The sequence below is a fragment of the Engystomops pustulosus genome, chromosome 2 (assembly GCF_040894005.1).
Source record: "Engystomops pustulosus chromosome 2, aEngPut4.maternal, whole genome shotgun sequence".
NCBI lineage: Eukaryota > Metazoa > Chordata > Amphibia > Anura > Leptodactylidae > Engystomops > Engystomops pustulosus.
The window spans coordinates 55,666,472-55,688,934 of NC_092412.1; the positions used below are offsets into that span (position 1 = coordinate 55,666,472).

Below are 22,463 nucleotides of genomic sequence, written 5' to 3' on the forward strand. Positions count from 1 at the left end.
AGTGGGGATCAACTATGAAAAGGTGTTTACTAATGTTGACAATCATAAAGTCATGGAAGGAAAATTGGTCCTGGACAGTTAGGATCACACGACCCTCAATCTGCAGCCATTGTTGAACAGGAAATTCAGCTGATGGGGGTAAAAAGACCTTTTTAAAGCAGGGACTTTACATATTAAGAATGCAGTGCAGAACATTTATTAGATGTATAGAGGTGACCTAATACCCCCACACATAGATCATAGATACAGAAAACTTGAAGTGACCAACACCTTTAAGTCATCTTTTGCCAAAACTAGACCTGACAAAAGAAAGATGTTTGGTACATAAAACTAGAGACATTGAAAATAATTAAAAAGCATGAAAGTTATTACAAAAACATGTAAAACAAGCCCATACAAGAAAAATACAGCTAGAAAAGATAAGGCCGGGTTCACATAATTATTCTGCTTGCAGATTTTGGATGTACAGTGACTATATTGTACCCTGCCCTATAAGTGTGTAATGTAGGAGGCTAATCTGTGTGCACATAGGTGACAAAAACCCAAAGCTTATCCTTGGCCTTCTGATGCAGATAATTTCAGGATAGGTTTTTTTCAGGCTCCTGTGTCAAAATTTTAAACAAAAACCACCATGCAAAACAACCCTCATATAGCACAAATAGAAAATGAACTGGCACTACCTCACTCTGGTCATTATCCAGAAGACGATCCCTCATGGGCTACAAGTTTCAGGCTGCCGATGCTCAGCTAACATTATAAGCAATAAATCAGTCATAAAAAAAAAAAAAAAAATTATATATACAGTATATATATGCGATGAAGCAGCACTCACCAAATGCATTACAAACTTTATTGACAGAATAGCAATTCGGACATCATGCAAGCTGTGACAGGTGACGGACCATTTCATTTTGGAAGGAGGACCCTGCCCTTGAGGGCTCACAATCTATCTTGTGCAGTGAGCTCTGCAGATTTTTGTGGCAGATAACTTTTAAAAAAGCATTAGCAAAGCGAGTGTATGAGCTTGGCGGCGAGTGTGCATTGATCCCAAGTGTGTGCAGTGTCTTAAGTGTGACTTACGTTTAAGGGAAGGAATACTTTTTGGATCCAGCAACAAATAGATAAGTGCATCTACATTTTTTATTTCCTGATATTCATTGTGTGATTTTTATTGCAACCAAGTAGATCTGAAGGTATTTTACTTGCATAATCTGTATATTGTGTGGGGGGTATAGGGAGGCATTCACCTTGCTTATCTAGACAGTATAGTCACAGGTGCTGCCTAATTAATAGTGGGGTGTGGCTATCTAATTAGCAGCCTTTATATACTTCTGTGGTCAGTTTGTTTGGTGGTTTGCAGCCAGATCTTGTGCAGTGAGCTCTGCAGATTTTTGTGGCAGATAACTTTTAAAAAAGCATTAGCAAAGCGAGTGTATGAGCTTGGCGGCGAGTGTGCATTGATCCCAAGTGTGTGCAGTGTCTTAAGTGTGACTTACGTTTAAGGGAAGGAATACTTTTTGGATCCAGCAACAAATAGATAAGTGCATCTACATTTTTTATTTCCTGATATTCATTGTGTGATTTTTATTGCAACCAAGTAGATCTGAAGGTATTTTACTTGCATAATCTGTATATTGTGTGGGGGGTATAGGGAGGCATTCACCTTGCTTATCTAGACAGTATAGTCACAGGTGCTGCCTAATTAATAGTGGGGTGTGGCTATCTAATTAGCAGCCTTTATATACTTCTGTGGTCAGTTTGTTTGGTGGTTTGCAGCCAGATCTTGTGCAGTGAGCTCTGCAGATTTTTGTGGCAGATAACTTTTAAAAAAGCATTAGCAAAGCGAGTGTATGAGCTTGGCGGCGAGTGTGCATTGATCCCAAGTGTGTGCAGTGTCTTAAGTGTGACTTACGTTTAAGGGACTTAAGTTTGAGGGGCTTTAGCAGGTAACTGCTGTGTTCTGTGTTACTTTGACTGTAAATTCTTCTTTCTGTGCATAATTCTATTGTAATCCCCATTAGAATAATGGACTCCATAAGTGGCATTGCTACACGGTGTACATCCTGTGCCATGTATGCTTTCCTTGAACAGCCGTTCGAGGGGGAATACTGCTGTGTTGGATGTGTGAAAATTGCTCATCTGGAAGCCCAGATTCTGGATCTAAATGAGCAAGTTTCAAGGCTGCGGGCAATTGATAATATGGAACGAAGTTTGCTGCTCCTGGAGCACAAACTCTCTGGGGAAGATGGGTGTGGGGAGGGAAGTATGGAGGTGCAGAGTGAGGGGGCAGCTAGTTGGGTAACATGTAGAAGGCGGGGTAGAGGGAAGAGTTGTAGAGAGTCTAGTCCTGATCTGGTGCACCCCAATAAGTTTGCCAGGCTGGAGGATGAGGGGGATATCAGCTCTGGGGTAGCAATGCTGCAGAAAGATGTGGCCGCTAGCAACCAGGGGAATGTGTGCTCCAGTAAGAAGGGTAATGGGAGCACAGGCAAGGTCAGACAGGTGCTGGTAGTGGGAGATTCCATTATTAGGGGAACACACAGGGCAATCTGTCACAAAGACCGTGCATACCGAACAGTGTGTTGTTTGCCGGGTGCTCGGGTTCGGCATGTTGCGGATCGGGTTGATGGATTACTGGGAGGGGCTGGTGAGGAACCAGCGGTCATGGTTCACATTGGCACTAATGACAAAGTAACAGGTAGGTGGAAGGTCCTTAAAAATGATGTCAGAGATTTAGGCCATAAGCTCAGGGCAAGGACCTCAAAGGTAATTTTCTCCGAAATACTGCCTGTACCACGTGCCACACCAGAAAGGCAGCGGGAGATCAAGGAGGTAAATAAGTGGCTCAAAGGTTGGTGTAGAAAGGAGGGGTTTGGGTTCATGGATAACTGGGCTGACTTTTCTGTGGGCTACAGGCTCTATAGTAGGGATGGGCTGCACCTCAATGGGGAGGGGGCCGCTGTTTTAGGGGAAAAAATGGCTAGAAGGCTGGAGGAGTGTTTAAACTAGAGACCTGGGGGGAGGGCAACTACACTTGTGCAGGGCAAATAGACGGTGTACATAGAGAGCTGGGAAGAGCCGTAGTCCATGGGGGAGGAAGGGGGGCTGGAATGAGATTGGGGAATAAGGACAAAAGGAATACGGACAGGGAAAACCATATAAAGTGTATGTACACAAATGCCAGAAGCCTCACAAACAAAATGGAGGAACTGGAACTCTTGATGTTGGAACGGAAATATGATATAGTGGGTATCAGCGAGACATGGCTGGACAGTAGCTATGACTGGGCTGTTACTATAGATGGTTATAGTCTTTTTAGAAAGGATCGTATAAATAAAAAAGGGGGAGGGGTTTGTTTATATGTGAATTCTTGCCTCAAGCCCGTCTTGCGAGATGACATCAGTAACGCAAATGTGGAGTCCCTATGGGTGGAGATAAGAGGAGGGAAAAATAAAAATAAAATATTACTAGGGGTTTGTTATAAGGCTCCAAATATAATGGAGGCAGCAGAGGAAATGCTGATAAGTGAAATGGATGCGGCTTCAAAGCAAGGTGAAGTACTTATCATGGGGGACTTCAATTACCCAGATATCGACTGGGGGGCAGAAACATGCAGGTCCTTCAAAGGTAGCAGGTTCTTGTCAACAACAAAAGACAATTACCTGTCGCAACTAGTCCTGGAGCCAACAAGAGGGGGGGCACTGCTGGACCTTATCCTTACCAACAGACCTGATAGGGTATCAAAACTACAGGTTGGGGGGAACCTGGGGAATAGTGATCATAATATCATTGATTTTGTATTACGCTTTACTAAGAGCGTTAGTGAAGGGGCAACCAACACTCTAAACTTCAGGAGGGCACATTTTCATCAACTAAGGGAAGACCTAAAAGGCATAGACTGGGATAATGCTCTCAAAGACAAAAGCCCCCCCCAAAAATGGGACTTTTTCTCATATATTCTGAAAAAGTCCTGTGAGAAACACATACCTTATGGGAAAAAGCATAAAAGGAACAAGAAAAACCCTATGTGGCTAACTAGTCTTGTAAGGAAAGCAATAAGCGAGAAAGATAAAGCGTTTAAGGTGCTAAAACGTGAAGGTAGCGATGAGGCATTACAGGATTATAGAGAGAAAAATAAATCCTGTAAAAAACAGATAAAGGCCGCAAAAATAGAGACTGAAAGAAATATTGCCAGGGAGAGCAAAAATAATCCCAAATTATTTTTCAAGTATATAAATGATAAGAAACTAAAAACAGAGAGCGTGGGTCCCCTTAGAAATAACATGGGGGTCATGGTGGAAGGAGATGAGGAAAGGGCCAATCTACTGAATGTCGCCTTCTCAACTGTCTTTACCCAGGAAAATCCCCTGGTGGAAGACACAATGAGGAATAATGTAAATTCTTTTTATAATGTCAACAGTTTAACCCAGGAAGAGGTACGGCGCCGCCTCGCAACCACTAAGATAGATAAATCACCTGGGCCAGATGGCATACACCCCCGGGTTCTGCATGAATTATGTACGGTGATAGACAGACCGTTATTTTTAATATTTGAAGATTCACTGAGGACTGGTTATGTTCCACAGGAATGGCGCATAGCAAATGTGATACCAATATACAAAAAAGGATCAAATAGCGATCCTGGAAACTACAGACCCGTAAGTCTAACTGCTGTGGTGGGGAAAATATTTGAGGGGTTTATTAGAGATGCTATCCTGGAGTATCTCACTGTGCACAACATTATAACCCAGCGTCAGCATGGGTTTATGAGAGATCGGTCCTGTCAGACTAATCTGATTGGTTTCTACGAGGAGGTAAGTTCAAGACTGGATCTGGGGGACGCTGTGGATGTTGTATATCTGGACTTTTCAAAGGCATTTGACACCGTGCCACATAAAAGGTTGGTATATAAAATGAGACTGCTGGGAATAGGAGAAAATCTGTGTATCTGGGTAAGTAATTGGCTTAGTGATAGAAAACAGAGGGTGGTCATTAATGGCACATTCTCAGATTGGGTTGATGTTACCAGTGGAGTGCCACAGGGGTCAGTATTGGGGCCACTTCTTTTTAATATTTTTATTAATGACCTTGTAGTGGGTTTACACAGTCAAGTTTCAATATTTGCAGATGATACTAAGCTGTGTAAAGTAATAAATACTGAGGTCGATAGTTTAGCATTACAGAGGGATTTGTGGAAGCTTGAGGGATGGGCAGAGAAATGGTTGATGAGGTTTAATGTAGATAAATGTAAAGTTATGCACTTGGGCCATGGAAACAAAAAGTATAAATATGTTCTAAACGGTCAATTACTTCGTAAAACTGAAGCTGAAAAGGACTTGGGCGTATTGGTGGATGGTAAACTTAATTTTAGTGACCAGAGCCAGGCGGCTGCTGCTAAAGCAAATAAAATAATGGGATGTATCAAGAGAGGAATAGATTCTCATGATAAAGACATAGTTCTGCCCTTATACAAATCCCTGGTCAGACCACACATGGAATATTGTGTACAGTTTTGGGCACCAGTATATAAAAAGGATATAGTAGAGCTGGAACGGGTGCAGAGGAGAGCAACCAGGATTATTAGGGGAATGGGGGGACTAGAATACAATGACAGATTACAAAATTTGGGATTATTCAGTTTAGAAAAAAGACGACTGAGGGGAGACCTCATTACAATGTACAAATACCTGAACGGACAGTACAAGGATCTCTCCAAAGATCTTTTTATACCTCGGCCTGTGACCAGGACAAGGGGGCATCCTCTACGCCTAGAGGAGAGGCGATTTTACCATCACCATAGACAAAGGTTCTTTACTGTAAGAGCAGTGAGACTATGGAACTCTCTGCCGCAGGAGGTTGTTATGGCCGACTCTATGTACATGTTCAAGAGAGGCATGGATGCCTTTCTGGAGAGCAAAATTATCACGGGTTATGGGGATAAAACATTTATTTAATTCTTGAAGGTTGGACTTGATGGACTTGCGTCTCCTTCCAGCCTTATATACTATGATACTATGATACTATATGGGAGAGTAGAGAGAGACATGAGGTGAGGGAGCAGGGCAGTGCATATAATCCTGAATCAATCCTCGATTGGCGCTCACCTGAACGTTTTTTTTTTTTTGGGGGGGGGGGGGGGGACTCTAATTGGTGCTACGGCAACCCTGGGTTTTGAGCTAAGGGCTCCCCTAGGGCTGTGCATAATAATTGTCTGTAAGTGATAATACCTTGCAATATCAGTATTGCAGAGTATTATAATGAACAAGCAATCAAATGTTTGCTTGTTCATGTACCAAAGTGGGACACAAGTAAAAAAAAATGTTTTTAAATAAAAGTAAAATTCGGTAAAAAATGTATAAAAAATGCCTCTGAAAACCCGTTGCATTCAATACGTATACATATTAGGTATCACCGTATCCATAATGACCCATACAATGAGAGTAAATCTATATTAAACCTACACAATGAACAGTGAATGAATTGTAATTGTAAAATAAATAAAAAACATGTTACTTACGAGGAATTGCATAACAAAATTTAAGAAGGCTTTTCTCTTTTTATGTTTTGTAAATGTGTAAATTTTAGGGATAAATATGCCTACTAGTGACAAAATTGGACCATTCAAAATTCCACCTCCTATTTGTTTTAATTACTATGAAGATCTTAAAGAGTCAGCAAACTTCCTAAAAGATGTTTCTGATTACCTCAGGCAGTTTTGAAGATGAAGTGATATATAGGGGGTTTCTATTATAATATAGAAAAAAAGTTCTCACATTATAATCCCTTAGTGATGTTTACACAATAAAGGTCATTTTAACCCCTTACTTTGCAATTTGACTCTTTATTGTTTATTTTACTCTTTATAGTTTTATTTTGGTACTATCCTTCCCTAGATAGGCCACTGTAAGATTCCAGAGTCTGGGCGGGGACTCTATAAGCAGAGACACTTCATGATTCCTCTGTGCTATGAGATACTGTGAGCTGACCATGTGGTTAGATTATCAGGGTACAGGTTTATCTACACTTTCATTTAGCTTCTGAACATTTTTGTTAATAACAGTGAATTAGAGAATGAGTTATTTTGTTATCCTGAATATATTTAAGAATTTTGTCTTCATGGGAATACCCTTTTAAGCTATAAACTGGCTGCGTCCTGTTAGAGGGTCATTGCTTGTGGTTATTTTCAGTCATGGGTTAGGGGATTGGTTTATGTTCAGGAAAGGTTTTTGGTGTTCATTTGTATATTTTGTATCTTAGCCACGTTCCACACTGGTTTGCAGCAATCTCCCGGCCTGAACGCTGCAAACCAGAATTGAACCCCGCATGTCAGTTCAGTTCCGGTTTGCAGCATTCGGGCCAGGAGATCCAGGCAGCACACGTTGCGAGTGTGATGTGAGTTCATCGCATCACTCTCGCAAATGTGGAACAGGCCTTATTATTTTTCTGGCATAAATAAAGTATGAATTTATCAGTATTATACATAGGTAGTTTTCATCTGAATAAACTTTAACCCATTTTGTGTCTTTTTTAGACATGTTCAGATGCAAAGACAAAACCTCCATTTTTTACTGATAAGTCAATGGAGTCTTCATTAAAATACATCAACAAGAAGTTTCCAAATATTGATGTTCGCAGCAGCACAGTAAGTACCTAATGATATTGGCTATTGTCTTTTTTATTTAACATTGTAATACAGCCTAAGCTCAGACATATTCGCCTAAATGACTTACTCTAGAACATAAGAAGTACATATACACTTTGAAGTTTGCAAATAAATAAAAAATCATTATTCGTTTATTATATACAAAGACCACATCTTAACAAAATTAGAAATATGAGGCCGATTTATCAAAACTGTTGTAATGTTAGTTTATACCATAAGACCACCCCAAAATACCACATAAGTGGCTGAAAACTGTCTAAAACGCTTGGTAATTGTGGTGCACATAATTTTATGATGCAATCTAGGGCATGAAGGGATCATTTATCTTAGAATTTTCTCTTTTTTTTTTTCCTTTTTTTTGCTAGATTTTTTTTCCACTCGCCAAGCATAAATTAGCAGCGCAAGATATTTTTCAGTGTTGCGCCTGATATATCTTTAAAATCCAGATGTGAACGTAGTCGCAATTTTGGCACAAATCGAGATTAAAAAGTTGAAAATGAACCAGATGTAGGAAAAAGTTTCTGAAGAGATTAATAATTTTGTGCTACTTTTTATACATAGTCATATGAATCCCATAGACTATGCTACCTGATATATCAACCTCTAAGATAAATCAAACAAGTCCAAAAACAAAAAAAAACAAGAAAAGACGCACATAAATGTCCTGACTAAATATAATTTACATTCTTTTATCACTAGAATGATAAATGTCCCCCCAAATCTCCTTTATTTGGAACTCTACTCCTTTACCTTACTTATATAATTAACTTTATTTTTCTATGAAGCATATGTGCTTCTGGGGGTGTTACCAGATTCCCTCCAGGCTCCAAAGAGCGTCACCAGAGATCACAGTGGGGAGAGAGGCCCGTCTATAACTAAGGGTCATCTGTAAGTCGGCTTCCTTGAGTCGGGGACCACATGTAGTTCTAATCACACTCCTGGGATTTACTCTGCAGTATTAATGGCTAAAAAAATGAAATCTCCTGCTAAATTCCTATAATGTACAAGAGGTTTGGGTCATGTCAGGGGTGTGTGGTTTCACCTGGGCCAAAGATAAGATAAATACTGCTTTATAGATTGAGGGCCCAATACAGAATTGAGAGTGGCTTTAACTCCTTGATTATAATAAACAAATTCACATTGTATCAATCTTTATTATTACTTAAAGAAAATCTACAATTTTGCTTTTGCTGTAAAAACAATTATAAAATTCAGGAGCTTGGTAAATCTGGGTTACATGCTGCTTGCCATTCATAAGCACATAACACGGGGCTTCCTTAACTGTCCAGAGAGGACTAATCTAACTGAGCTGGATGACACAGCAGCTGGGATTGATTACTTCTGCCTGCCAGGCACAACACAGTGATTACATCATTCTCTGAAGGAGTGCAAGAGAAGAAGCACCGAGCCAGGCAAAGGAGCGACAGAGCCTCATTATCCTGAATTTTATCATTGTTTTTTTCAGCAAAGCCACTCAGCTCAGGGATTAAACAAGATATATTTCTGCATCAGTGTAACTACAGCATTCTCAAGGTATGTTTGGTTAATAATGCATGAAATCAAATGGTAGATTTCCTTTAAAGGAACCGTGCGTGCGCCTGAATAGGAAGTGCCAGAGAGCCGGTGACGTCATGCACGCACTGTCGCGCGCATGGTTTGCCGAGCGCGTATCACCGTGTGTCGAGGCTGCTTAGAATATAATGATTAAAAAGGTGTTAAAAAGCATTACAGTGCTTTATGGAAATAATGAAGATATGCCCTGGTATTTGATGCTTCTAAGTACAATTTTAAAGTGGTAGATATGCTCTGGTATTTGATGCTTATAAGTACAATTTTAAAGTAGTAGGTTTCCTTTAAGATGGGTGGATGGATATACAGGCAGTCCCCGGGTTACATACAAGATAGGGTCTGGAGGTTTGTTCTTAAGTTGAATTTGTATGTAAGTCGAAACTGTATATTTTATAATGGAAGTTCTAGACAATTTCTTCTCTTTTGCCCCAGTGACAATTGGAGTTTCAAAATTTTTGGTGTAATTGGACCAAGAATTATCAATAAAGCTTCATTACAGACATCTTACAGCTGATCATTGCAGTCTGGGACTATAGTAAAGCATCCATAGAGCTTCACCAGAGGTCACAGTGGGCAGAGGGGTCCGTCTGTAACTATGGGTTGTCTGTAAGTCGGGTGTCCTTAAGTAGGGGACCGCCTGTATTGTAAGTTACATTTTTGGAAATGGAGAAACCAGGTCACAATATTTTTCTGCAATAATAATTAATTGCTATTTTTCCTCTGACTCCAGCAACATCTCGGACCAGTGCACAAAGATAAAAATGAGATTGTGAAATTCCTGACTGGTTATTACTTGACATTTTTGGATGTGATGGAATTTAGGGTAAGTATGGCCTGATAATAATGTAGGTAGTCTTTTTATTATTAAGCTTAAATCTAATGTTGAGTCTACAGTCCTATTACCATAACAAAGGTCCTTGGTTTCTTGGCTGCCAACTTTGTGTCAGATTTATTAATGTGAAAAATAGTTCAGCTTTGAAGTAGTGTTTATTTGTATTTATTGCACAGTCTTGTGTTTGGCTAGATCATCCCTTCCCCGCATGCTGTATATTTTACAATCTTATTATTTCTCAGCAATGAAATTAGTTTTTTTTGTAGTTTTATTCTCCACTTTATTTTAATATAAGAAGCAAACATATGTTTGTTAATGTTCAGCATTATTTCAAAGTTTTTTTGGTTACTGAAAAAAGTTGTAGAAGATTAGAAAAAAAATGGCGCTATTTTTAGTTATGGATTATTTTTTTCATTCAAATAAATCAAGATAATGTTACAGGAAATCTGTCATTAGTTTTTACCATGCAAAACCACAAATTATGGTTTTAAGGAACCTGGAGATCGGTGTATTTATGTGTATATTGTAAGTAGCAGCAGGATTATGGAAAATAAATTTAGAGAATTTTAGCTTATTCAAGTGCAATGGAGGCATGTCTTCTCAATGATGTGTTCTTAGCTCTCTGCATGGAGCTGTTCAACAACATTTCTCTTATGCTTTAGGCATGAGATGTAGCTAGATCCTAGTTAAAGGGATATTTCGGGAATGTGAATGTCTGCTACTAAAATCTATAATGCTATAAATAAATGAATACAACAAAATGTATTAAAGGGTGCTTAATTAGTTTGCTGTCTAAAGTAAGTGGAGTTATCTCCAAGATGGCCACCACAGGATACTACCAGCCCCATGATCCCGCAGTTCTCAGTAACAACTCCTCCCTCTATTTCTCAACTTCCAGTGATGATCTAACAGACTGTCCTGCTCTGTTACTATAGTAATGTTATGTGTAACTTCCATCACTGCACATTGTCTCACTGAGACGACTAAAGGACCAGTAGCATTTTATTTCTTCATTATAGTATATGTCCACAACATTTTTCCGCTAAAACAACTATTTCTGCAAAATTTTTAATATTTTAATGACCTATTTGAATATGAATTATGCTTTTATCTGAAATACCCCTTTAAATATTACAGCAGTCACTCAGAGCAAAGGCAGCACCTCAGAGATCTAAGCACCGCAGAGATCTAAGAGCACCACAGTGTGTGGACATGCCTTAATTGCTCTTGGAGAATCTACAATCCAGACTTAAAAACCACTTATGACCTACCATGTGCTTGATCATAACTTTGGACTTATTACCATTAAAGAGATTTTTTTGGCAGGCAGGCTGATGGCTCACTTAACCCTGCCCCTAACTAGCTCACCATTCCCCCTTAAACCCTATATGATGGGGTTAAAAGTGGAGTGGTGTGGGGTGATTGACTGGCCTGTGGCTCCCTATAATATATTTAATAGGGAGCCATTTAGGAGCCAGAAGATCCCCCCCCCCCACTGTGTGAGATTTCAGCAGACAGAGGAGGGAAGGGCCAAGCAAGCAAGGGGAAGGAAAGACAATGTAACAGCCTAAAAATCTGCAGCACGGAGGGGCTCTGGTAACACCCTTCAGGGTCAGTAGCATAATTTAAAAACTTAGTGTTAGAAGGAAGGAGGCCGTGGATAACAGATATAACAGTGAGAGTGCATGGATCTATGAGTAATTGTTCCTGGTTTATAATGCTTAATGGTAGATTTTGTGTATATGTAGATATATTTTAATATTCTTGAAAATTCCTTTTATTTGCTCAGTGTGTAAATCATCATAATTACAATTAGTTGCATTACTAATGAATCATCATTTGATCTGCTGTCCTGAAAGTTGAGGGTGGGGAGTAAGGAAGATCCCGGGGACATGGGCACACATTGGGGCAGATTTACTTACCTGGTCTATTCGCGATCCAGCGGTGCGTTCTCTGCGGTGGATTCGGGTCTGGCCGGGATTCACTAAGGTAGTTCCTCCGACGTCCACCAGGTGTCGCTGCTGCGCTGAAGGCCGCCGAGGCCCGCCGGAATGCACTGAAGTTCACCGGCCTATTCCTGGTGAAGGTAAGCGCGAGTCCCGCGACACTTTTTTTTTTGAAATGCTGCGGTTTTTCCGAATCCGTCGGGTTTTCGTTCGGCCACACCCCCCGATTTCCGTTGCGTGCATGCCAGCACCGATGCGCCACAATCCGATCGCATGCGCCAAAATCCCCCATTGACTTGCATGAATAGCACATGCTCCTTGTGACTTGCTGCTTTTTTATGCCTACTGTATATGCATGGGGACACTGAAAGAAGATACATTAATACATTGCACATTTACTAAGAACAAAGCAAACTGCCCTATATGCAGTTTGCCTGTTGCCTGTGTAGTGTGGAGAGGGCGCTAGATTCAGGATTTCTGGCACCCGTTCTTCATGAATCTGTTGCACTGAGCTTAGTAAATGTGCCCCATTGTTTATATAATTGCTATCATTTGTCACATGATAGTCAATGGATACCTAAGGAACTATTTGGAATGCAAATGCTGATAACATTTGTTCTCTCCATACAGGACCATGTGTATGAGTTACTGAATACTATTGATGCGTGCCAGTGTTACTTTGACATTGTAAGTTGAAGTTTTTCAAGTATTCTTAGCGAAATCATTAAGGATGATTATACGAGTGCTGAAAATTTAAGATAACTGTCTCAATTTTATAAATTGAAGCTCAGTCTATTTGCTACTTTTTGGCATAAAAGGAAATTGAGTTGTATTTATAGAACTGCAGGGTGTAGGTAATATTCACAGTGTATGATCAGCACCAACTCTTGCTGTGTGGGTAAGATTGAGCTGAAATGAATCTAATTTCTGCTCAATCTTATAGACTTTAGTTTTGAAACTATGGTAAATTCGCTACTCTACTGAAATACACATACATTTTGTATCAAGAAAGCTAAAATTTCAATTTACACACTTTCTTGATATGGCTATTGCACAATAGTGGCTTGAAATTTTCATTTCGAAAAGATGGAGCCACATTGAAATAAATCTATCATTAGAAATTGACTAACTGATAAAACAATGTTAATTACCTTTACCTCTGGGCACCATGATTCTGACATAGCCACTGAAGTGCTTCAAGTCACACATGCACAAGCTTTGGAGAGAGCCAGGTGATGTCACTGGCTGAATGGCAGGGATAGAGGAGGAATAAGTCAGGGGGCATGGAAGGAGGCAGAGCCCTGAGGGGCCCTTAGACTCCCCCAAAGCAATTTATCCTAAATTACATTTTTTGACCAGTACAGTGATTTGGTCCTCTATATAAAGGCTATGCTAGAATCACAATCTCAGAGGTAAAAGTAGGTAATGCTGGTTTATCAAGTGAATTTTTATTTTCCTCTTTATGCCACCTCCAGACCAAGTGGGTGTGCAGGAGTGTAAAGGGGGTTGTGTGCATGTGTGCTGACTAGCTATATCCTGCACCCCTTACAGCATAGTTTGTACCGCACATCTATGCCAGACAGCGCAGCCAGCCACTGGAGATATCAGGAGGCCAGAGCGCAGCAGAGCTGCCTGGGACAGAGGGACTTGTGGTACCTCTGCTTGGTGCCTGGTTGTTCTGCACCATGAGGGGTTAATTCCCAGAAGCTGTCCAGCTCCTATCAGGTTCTGGAGGTGGAGTTCTGGCTGCATAAATTGCAGCTTCACTAGTCACCTGTGCCAGTGTTTGAAATCCCTTCTCCACTCGCTCTCAGCATTAGGTTTGACTAGCTCTGTATCTGTATCGTTGTTGACCTCGGCTCGTTTTTGACTTTGACTCTTTGCCTACTGATTTTGCTATTGATGTACCTTCTCGTTGTGACTCCGGCTAGTTTACCATTCTTTTGTGTTTTATGTTTGTCAGTCTGTTTGTGTTTCCCTTCCCACACTTATCAGTGTATTTCGAGTCTTCAAGTAGTCGCCCACGGTTTAGCGTGGGGGGGCTATAGGAAGGGACAGAGGTTGGGGCAAGCTCAGGGCACATTATCCCCTGTCTTTTGTGTTACCCAATCTTAACACTTCTTGGGGAGAATGTGGCACTATTTGGAGGTACCATAATGCATATAGAATATGGAGCCATAGCGACTTGGAGTGCAAGTTATTCTTAAAACTTCTGACATGACCCTATGACTGATTTCGTTCTGGCTGCTAAGGTCGCCTGAGAGCTGAGGGTTTTCATTGCACATCTTTAAGGAGAGCTAAACAGACGTAGAGGGAACACATTTGACCCACCGTATTAACGATTGCTAGCGATATCGGCACTGAGACCCTAAACTATAAAAACTTGGGGAAAATTTATATGTTTACTTTAACATTCTGAAGTAAATTCAGTTTTATTTCAATTTATTTTCCTATTATCTTGCAGAACATAAATTACACCTTCACAAAGAATTATCTTGATCTGATAGTGACATACTTCTCTGTGATTCTTCTAATATCCCGGATTGAAGATAGAAAAACACTCATTGCTCTTTATAACTGTGCTTTTGAAATGCTTCAAGGCCAGAGGTAAATCCAACAATTACAATTCATCTCTGGTGCAACCCCAGACTTCGCCAGAAATCCTGAACCTGGCGCACTCTGCACACTACACAGGCAAACTACACATAGTACAGACTGCACTGTTCTTATTAAATGTGCCCCAGTATTGTGATATTCTGACCTTCACAAAATAATGTCACATTTCTAATAAATACATTGAGGCACATTTACTTACAAGGTCACTCGAGTTCACTAAAAGTGCATTATCCTTCTATAATGCTGCATGCGGCGATTCACTAAGTGTGGGACTTCAAATTGTGTTGCACGCCCTATGTTAAAGGTGTGCATAAGGCGTGCAACACAATTTGAAAGTCCAATACGGTGCTCGGTCCCAATGTGCGACACAATGGCAGCGGAAACACTTCTTAAATACCTGTGCAAGCCGTTTTTCCCCTGTTGGCGGTCCAACAAAAGTGCAGAGCGCCATTCTTAGTAAATGTGCTCCAATTTGTGAGGTTCGGGGGGTTTGGCCGCCGGAAAACTCGACGGATTCAGAGAAACCGCGGAATTTAAAAAATGAATTGTGTCGCAAAATTAATCAATCACATGCACCGGGAATAGGTTGGGGAACTCCAGCGGACCTCGGCGGACTTCAGCACAGCAGCGACACCTGGTGGACAACGGGCGACCTTAGTGAATCACTTACAAGAGCGTAATATTTGACCAACATATATTCTGTTCTCATACAGAGTTTAGGCGTATAACATCGTTTTATACACACATATATGAAAGGAATGAAGATGCACTATGCAGAAAATACACAAATCTATTCAATAAAAAAAATGGTTATCCTTTTGTGTAGATATGTTCAAAATGGCTTAGCATTTCTTGTACCCAGAGAGAACTTGATGTGGCTGGATTTGCAGAATTCCTTTCCCTTTACAGTGACCCCTCATTTGCTCGCCTTAGTCAGATGATATTGGAGTATGACAGTCCCCTGAAAAAGTTAGGAGAGGAGTTTGGACCTCATACTAAGGTGAGTGCAGTTATTGATATTTTTCCTATTGTTATTCATATGAATAACACACAATACACACAATATTCTTTTAAGCGCGCTCCATATGTTATAAAATTTGTAAATAGAACCATAGCAAATACATAGGGGCAGATTTACTTACCCGGTCCATTCGCGATCCAGCGGCGCGTTCTCTGCGGTGGATTCGGGTCCAGCCGGGATTCATTAAGGTAGTTCCTCCGCCGTCCACCAAGTGGCGCTGCTGCGCTGAAAAGCATCAGAACGTGCTGGAGTTCACCGATCCGGGCTAAGTGAAGGTAAGTGCAAGCTCTGTGACAGATTTTTTTTTTTTAAATACGGCGTTTTTTCCGAATCCGTTGGGTTTTCGTTCGGCCACGCCCCCGATTTCCGTTGCGTGCATGCCAGCACCGATGCGCCACAATCCGATCGCGTGCACCAAAATCCCAGGGCAATACAGGGGAAATCAGCGCAAATCGGAAATATTCTGGTAACATGTCGGGAAAACGCGAATCGGGCCCTTAGTAAATGACCCCCATTATGTCCTGTGAAAGATCCTTTGATTGAACATCCTATAAGCTGTAAATTTCTGTAGTATGTTTTTGCCATCTCCTGAAGTTTTTTCCACTCTTTCATAGACTGTTACTGATGCCTTGATGTCACTGCACTTTTTATTCTGCCGGAGGTCTCAGTCAGCAGAGCAATGGAGAGGGGCGCAGTTATTAAGCCTCTATAGCAATCCTGCTGCAATGATTTCTCCATGTACTTCAGATACGGTAAGTTATGAAATGTTTAGTGTTTTGTGCATGTTCTTGTTCTTACATAGCAGAAACAAAAAGAAAAGATAGTGGCCCACATATACTTAAAACAGTATTATGTGCAGTTGTCCTGTGCATTTCTGGTGCAGATTCTTCATGAATCTGGCGCCCCCTGCACTGCTCCAACTTTTTTTTGGTGCACCTTTAAGTTGGTCCAAGCGACACATTTCTGTCGGACTTTGCTCCATTACTATGACGGAACGACGAGGGGTCCGACGGAGGTACGTGGGACCCCATCGGACCCCTCGTTTTTTGGTATTTGTGGGGGTCTCATCATTAAGACCCCCACTGATCAGCAAGTTAGGCCCTATGCCATGGATAGGGCCTAACATTTGTCCGTTGGAAAACCCCTTTAAGGAGTTGATCATTGTTCCTTTTTATATGTTTTAGAGCTGTTTTGAGAGCAGGTTTTTTGATCAATATACCAAGTAATACCAAATATGTTATGCCCAAGCAATCCTCATTTCAATACTACATTCCCATGGATGAAATTATCAATATAGCAAATATTGTGAGCAAGTGTAATTAAATTATATTATAGTGCATTACCATAATCAAAGGAAATCTACCATGAAATTCAAGCATGATAAAGCTGAAATGCTTAGAATTGTGTAATAGTTAATACAATTCCAACACGGCTGTTCGGCTGTGTGCAGCCCATGGGATCATGCCACCATATGGCACCTTTACACAGGCTGCACACAATCTATACACTGTGGGGCTTATTTACTAAGGATCTGCGGATCTCATTTCCGTCGTAGTTCCCGCCTTTTTTGGGATTTGCGCCGCTCGGACAGGTTTTAAGAAGGGGATTGTGTCGCACGCAATCGGATTTAGGCCAGCGGCTTTCATGCGACAGAAATCGGGGTCGAAATTTAACATTTAAATTGTGTCGCAAGGACAAGCATTTACATACACCAGGAAGAAGGTGAACTGCGGCGGACCTGAACGGGGAAGCGACAAATGCAGGATATCGGGCACACAATCTTAGTGAATAGCGGCACAGTGCGTTCCGGTCCGACAATGCACATCGGGGAATGCGCCAGGGATGGGTAAGTAAATGTGCTCGTGTGGCTTTCTTCTTATATTTGTTATCTATGGTCTCCTTTCATCTAAAAGGAGATGCATGATTTTTATAGTAGATTTTGTTTAAAGATAAATATATCATAGAACTGTGCAACAAAGATTTCTCCTCACCGTCCTGTAACATGATGCAAGACAACTGGCAGCAGCAGGAAGTTGTTAAGCTCCACCCCTTGGCTATGCTACAGTCCATCATTTGCTCTCCAGCAGTAGATGGTGCAAAATGCTGCAGATTGACAAATAGTGGGAAACTATCTATCTGTTTTACATATAAGTAGGGTAGGGTTAATCTTAAAACATTTGTGGGAAGTGTTGGTAGTGAAAGAGTTGGTTCTAAACATGATAGGAGTTCATATTTTAAAGGGAGGGATGCATTTGGGCCAGGAAACTTCATTTATGTTTGAGTGTTAGATTTTGCAGTTTAAAAACCCCACAGAACTGACTTGATATATTGGGGCACATTTACTTACCCCGTCCTGTTGAGATCCAGTGGAGCGTTCTCCGACAAGGATTCGGGTCTTCCGGCGGTTCACTAAGGTCATGTGCCCGATGTGCACCAGGTGTCGCTGCTGCGCCGAGGTCCACCGGATTTCACCAACCTATTCCTGGTGCATGTGAGTGATTGATGTTGCGACACAATTAGTTTTTAAATTCCACATTTTTTCCAAATCCGTCAGGTTTTCTGACAGCCACGCCCCCCGATTTCTGTTGGAATTTGGCGCAAAATGGAAAAATTCGGGCAACCCGACGAAAGTGCGGCCGCAGAACCCTTAGTAAATGAGCCCCATTCAGTTCAGATGAAACTGGAAGTTCTATAGCTTGGGCATGGGAAACCGATCCTTATCATGAGGGATACATAGTGAAACATTTATTGCATTACCAATTACATCATTTGTTTCTAGAAACCCTCCATATATAGGCGGTCCCCTACTTAAGAACACTCGACTTACAGACGACCCCTAGTTACAAACGGACCTCTGGTAATTGGTAATTTACTGTACTTTAGCCTTAGGCTACAATAAACAGCTATAACAGGTATCACCGGTGTCTGTAATGAAGCTTTATTGTTAATCCTGGTTCTTATGACAACCCAACATTTTTAAAATCCAATTGTCACAAAGACCCAAACAAATGTGACTTGGGCTACAATTGTAAATATTCAGTTCCGACTTACATACAAATTCAACTTAAGAACAAACCTACAGACCCTATCTTGTACGTAACCTGGGGACTGCCTGTATATAATTCTGCGTATAATGTATATTTAGCTTCTTTCTTTGTGTTCCTTGCACAGAATATGCATTTGCTTAAATCCCTGGGCAACTACCAAACAGATCAAATATATCATGTCTAAATGCTGATATGTCTCTTTCAGATGCCTTGTGAATATTTATCAGTTGAAACAATGGAACGATGGATCCTGAGTGAGTTTTATCTATTCATTCAAAGACATCATTATTTGTCTGCTGCAGTAATATTCTTAGAATATAACATGTCCATAGAAACAATTGACACTTGAATAAGGGACATCAAATCAATGTTTCCCTCCCTCCATGATAAAAAAAAGTCCTCGCAGCAAGTTATGCATGGATTTTAAGGAATAATAGGTAATTGTTCAATGTTAATCATCTCAATTACCTGTTTCTAAAGAAACTATTCTCCTCATGAAGAGTAAAGGTCACCATTAATGGTTTACTGAGACTTAAAGACAATGTATGCTCCTCTGATTCTAGGAAATATGCAAATATTCTTTGCAGGGAGGGATAAGGAAAACTTTGCCTCAATGCTACTATGAAGGAAGCCCCCTTAAAGGAAATGTACCATTAGGATCAGGGATTATAAACCAAATACACTTACATGCTGCTGTGTGCTCCCTTTATCAGGATTTGCTCTTCTTTTAACTTCTTATGCCCTCGATTTTTAAGAAAATATGCTTTAAAAGCTATGCAAATGAGCCTGAGGTGCTCCAGGCTCCATTAACTCCTCCTGGAGCGTGGAGCCCCACAGGGTCATTTTGAAGTCTTTTTTTCGTAAAAACAAAGGCATAAAAAGATAATAGAAGAACGGATCCTGACAAAGGGGGCACACACCAGCATGTAAGTGTACTTGGTTTATAATCCATAATCCTGAGGGTAGGTGTCCTTTAACATCAAGCATGACTTAAACTTAGTAGCATGATGCAGGATAGTAGTCAAACCAGTACATTTCAGAACTTGCAGTTTTACCTTCAATGCATGGGGGAAAAACACATTTGTTTATTATTACTTTACTGATCTGTTATGTTAATAATGATGATAAAATTAAACAATATATATGTAACATTTTTATCAGCCTCACTCTCTGTCCATGGGATGCGGCTGAGGAGGCGCTGAACACTGTAGTGTGAACACAGGATTGGACTTGCTAAATTGTTTGGATTAATTTGCACCAACTTGCCCCTGGTTCATCTATAGTTAAAGGGGTATTCCATCTGGGCATTCACATTAAGCTTCAAAAATCTGCCATATATAAACATTTCTTCAATTAGATGTTATTAAAAAAATGTTCCTGTGTGAAGAAACTAAATGTAGTGATATGGTCCCTTAGTAACAAGACTGTGTCCCTGGATACGGCCACCTCTGCTGGAGGGATTGCACAAGGAAACAAACAGTTTCTGAATATTAAATGTCCGAGGGGTTACTGCATAACCCCCAGCCGTCCTGTGGTAATGATCGCTGTATCCATGTGGTCAGGCACGGCTCAATAGTGCATATCTGGCCACTGTTGCCAAAATGTGAGGTGGCCGTATCCGAGGAAGCCATCTCGTTTCTAAGGGACAACATGGCTACATTTATGAGAAATTATCTTCACACAGGAACATTCTTTTTAGTAACATCCAATTGAAGAAATGTTTACATGTGACAAATGAATTTAATTAGATGTGAATGCCCAGATGGGAATACCCCTTTAATGATTGACAGCTTCACACTCTACTCCCATAACTCTCTTGCTCTCTGTATTGTGTGGATCTCTGAGATCTGGCCTAATCACTAATTGGGACCAGGGCTCTGATATTACATAAGAATCATGCCCACCTTTGCTAAAGTGCTGGCTAAAGAAATTCTTAGTTAGCTCCATACTACTCTTGTGCTTCTGAACTCTGTCTCGAGGTAACCTGAATTTTGGGTTGTGTTTAGACTATTCTACTGTCATACGATTTGTACTGCGTTTGCCCCCTTTGTTTTGACCTGGATCTGGCAACTTTACTTATCTGTTTGTACTGTCTTTTGCTCTGTGTTTTACACTTTGGGGTAGAAAGGGATTGTTGACCAGTTGACCAGTTGCGGACTAGGGTTTGTGAGGCAATTGTGATGGATTTCTGGTTAGTGGAAAAAGCAATAGGACCCATTTTTTTCTCCTTTTCTTGTCTTTTCCCATAGTGTGTGTATATATATATATATATATATCAACTCCTCACCATCTAGTCCTGTCTATTCTCCCTACTGCAAACGTCCTTATCTCAGAAAATAGAACAAGCATGGATATTCCCAACAGAACAACAAATGTAAGGAGAGAAGGGAAAACAATAATAGCAGTAAATATTGTAGAAAATAGGGAGTGAGATATTTTCATTGTCCTTTGATTGAAATCTGGTCCATAGCGGGAATGACCCCACCAGGTCTGAGGAGTCATAAAAAGTCATAAATTCACATGACACATTCATCCATGTTTATGTTTCAAAATGTCAAAATGTTTTTACAGTCACAATGTAAAAGTAAAATTATTTGCTTCAGCTTTTTTCCTGCGTCTTCTATGTTTTTTTTAATGTGAAGCTCCTCTCCTTACAGCTATATATGTCTCTGTTTCTAGTTGGCTTTCTGCTCTCGCACAGCGCACTTAACACATACCAGGCAAGCTTAGAACTATGGAAATTGGCACTTCAAGGTTCCCACTGTGTCACACTGATCCGGGATGATGTCCTGCTGATACACCGTGTTACTGAGGAATTCTTCGGCAGCATTAAAGGGTATGTATATATTCATAATATGCAAGCTACAGCTTTTCATGGTGTGGTTGACAGAAACCAGTTTTTCATTTTTTGCTCTTTAAGTTATTTTTACAAAACATGCTATTTTATAGGGGGACTTTGTAAGTCGTGATCACATTGCCTAAACATAGGCTTGGGACAAACACTTACAAGATCAAAGATCTATTCATGTGGAGGAACAAATTCTCCATTCTGGTGATAAGTGGAGTTATGTATCTGCATGATGTATCGGGGTTGACACCTCAAATGCAGCAAGACACAACTAGGAGGTTTTGGCCTCTTAGTAAGTGTGGTGTAGGACCTGTGGACCGGAAAGAAATCTATGCTAGGTCTCAATTATAACATGTGCTGGTATTCTGGATCAGGCTGTAGTAAATCCCCTGCCTCCCCATGACCACAGTTGAAAAAAGTGCAAAAATCCTCATGGAGGGCCAGGAATTGCAACTTTTTCATGCCTCGTATGTGAGAAAACTGACATACACGGTATTATTAATATCCCCACTGTCTTGTGACAGCCCTGCAGTTGTGCACTCTATATTCTGTGCAAATGTACACTCACTCAACTTTATTATACCTCCAATTTAAGTTCACCCAGAATAATGGAAAGTGGAATATATTTGACTTTCTTCATTAACCTTAATGTCCCGATCGTTCTTTTATATTGAGAAAAAAAAATGATAAAACATTTTATATTCTGTCCAGAGAGCTAATCTTGGTCATAACAGCAGGAGGGATAGATCATATAGACCAGGGGTATAAAACTAATTTTCAGTGGCAGGCCACATCAGCCCAGTGGTTGTTCTAAAAGGGGCAATTGTCGTCTTTTTTGTGTATAAATGTAGCTACATGTTAAGAAGTTAAACAAACGCAATAGACAAATCACAGTGTATGTTCCCAATTAGCCATGTCACG

The 22,463-nt window shown here is 40.5% G+C and overlaps 1 protein-coding gene across 1 annotated transcript in view; it reads left to right on the forward strand.

Annotated features, from left to right (window-relative positions):
- The window catches only part of NCKAP1L (NCK associated protein 1 like), a 158,684-nt gene that overhangs the window by 6,607 nt on the left and 129,614 nt on the right, over window positions 1–22,463 (forward strand). Inside the window, exons 2-9 of the mRNA XM_072134686.1 lie at window positions 7,532–7,642; window positions 9,963–10,055; window positions 12,641–12,697; window positions 14,475–14,617; window positions 15,536–15,626; window positions 16,262–16,399; window positions 18,900–18,948; window positions 21,374–21,530. Coding sequence (XP_071990787.1) covers window positions 7,532–7,642; window positions 9,963–10,055; window positions 12,641–12,697; window positions 14,475–14,617; window positions 15,536–15,626; window positions 16,262–16,399; window positions 18,900–18,948; window positions 21,374–21,530 — 839 coding nt within the window. The remainder of the gene's footprint in view (window positions 1–7,531; window positions 7,643–9,962; window positions 10,056–12,640; window positions 12,698–14,474; window positions 14,618–15,535; window positions 15,627–16,261; window positions 16,400–18,899; window positions 18,949–21,373; window positions 21,531–22,463) is intronic.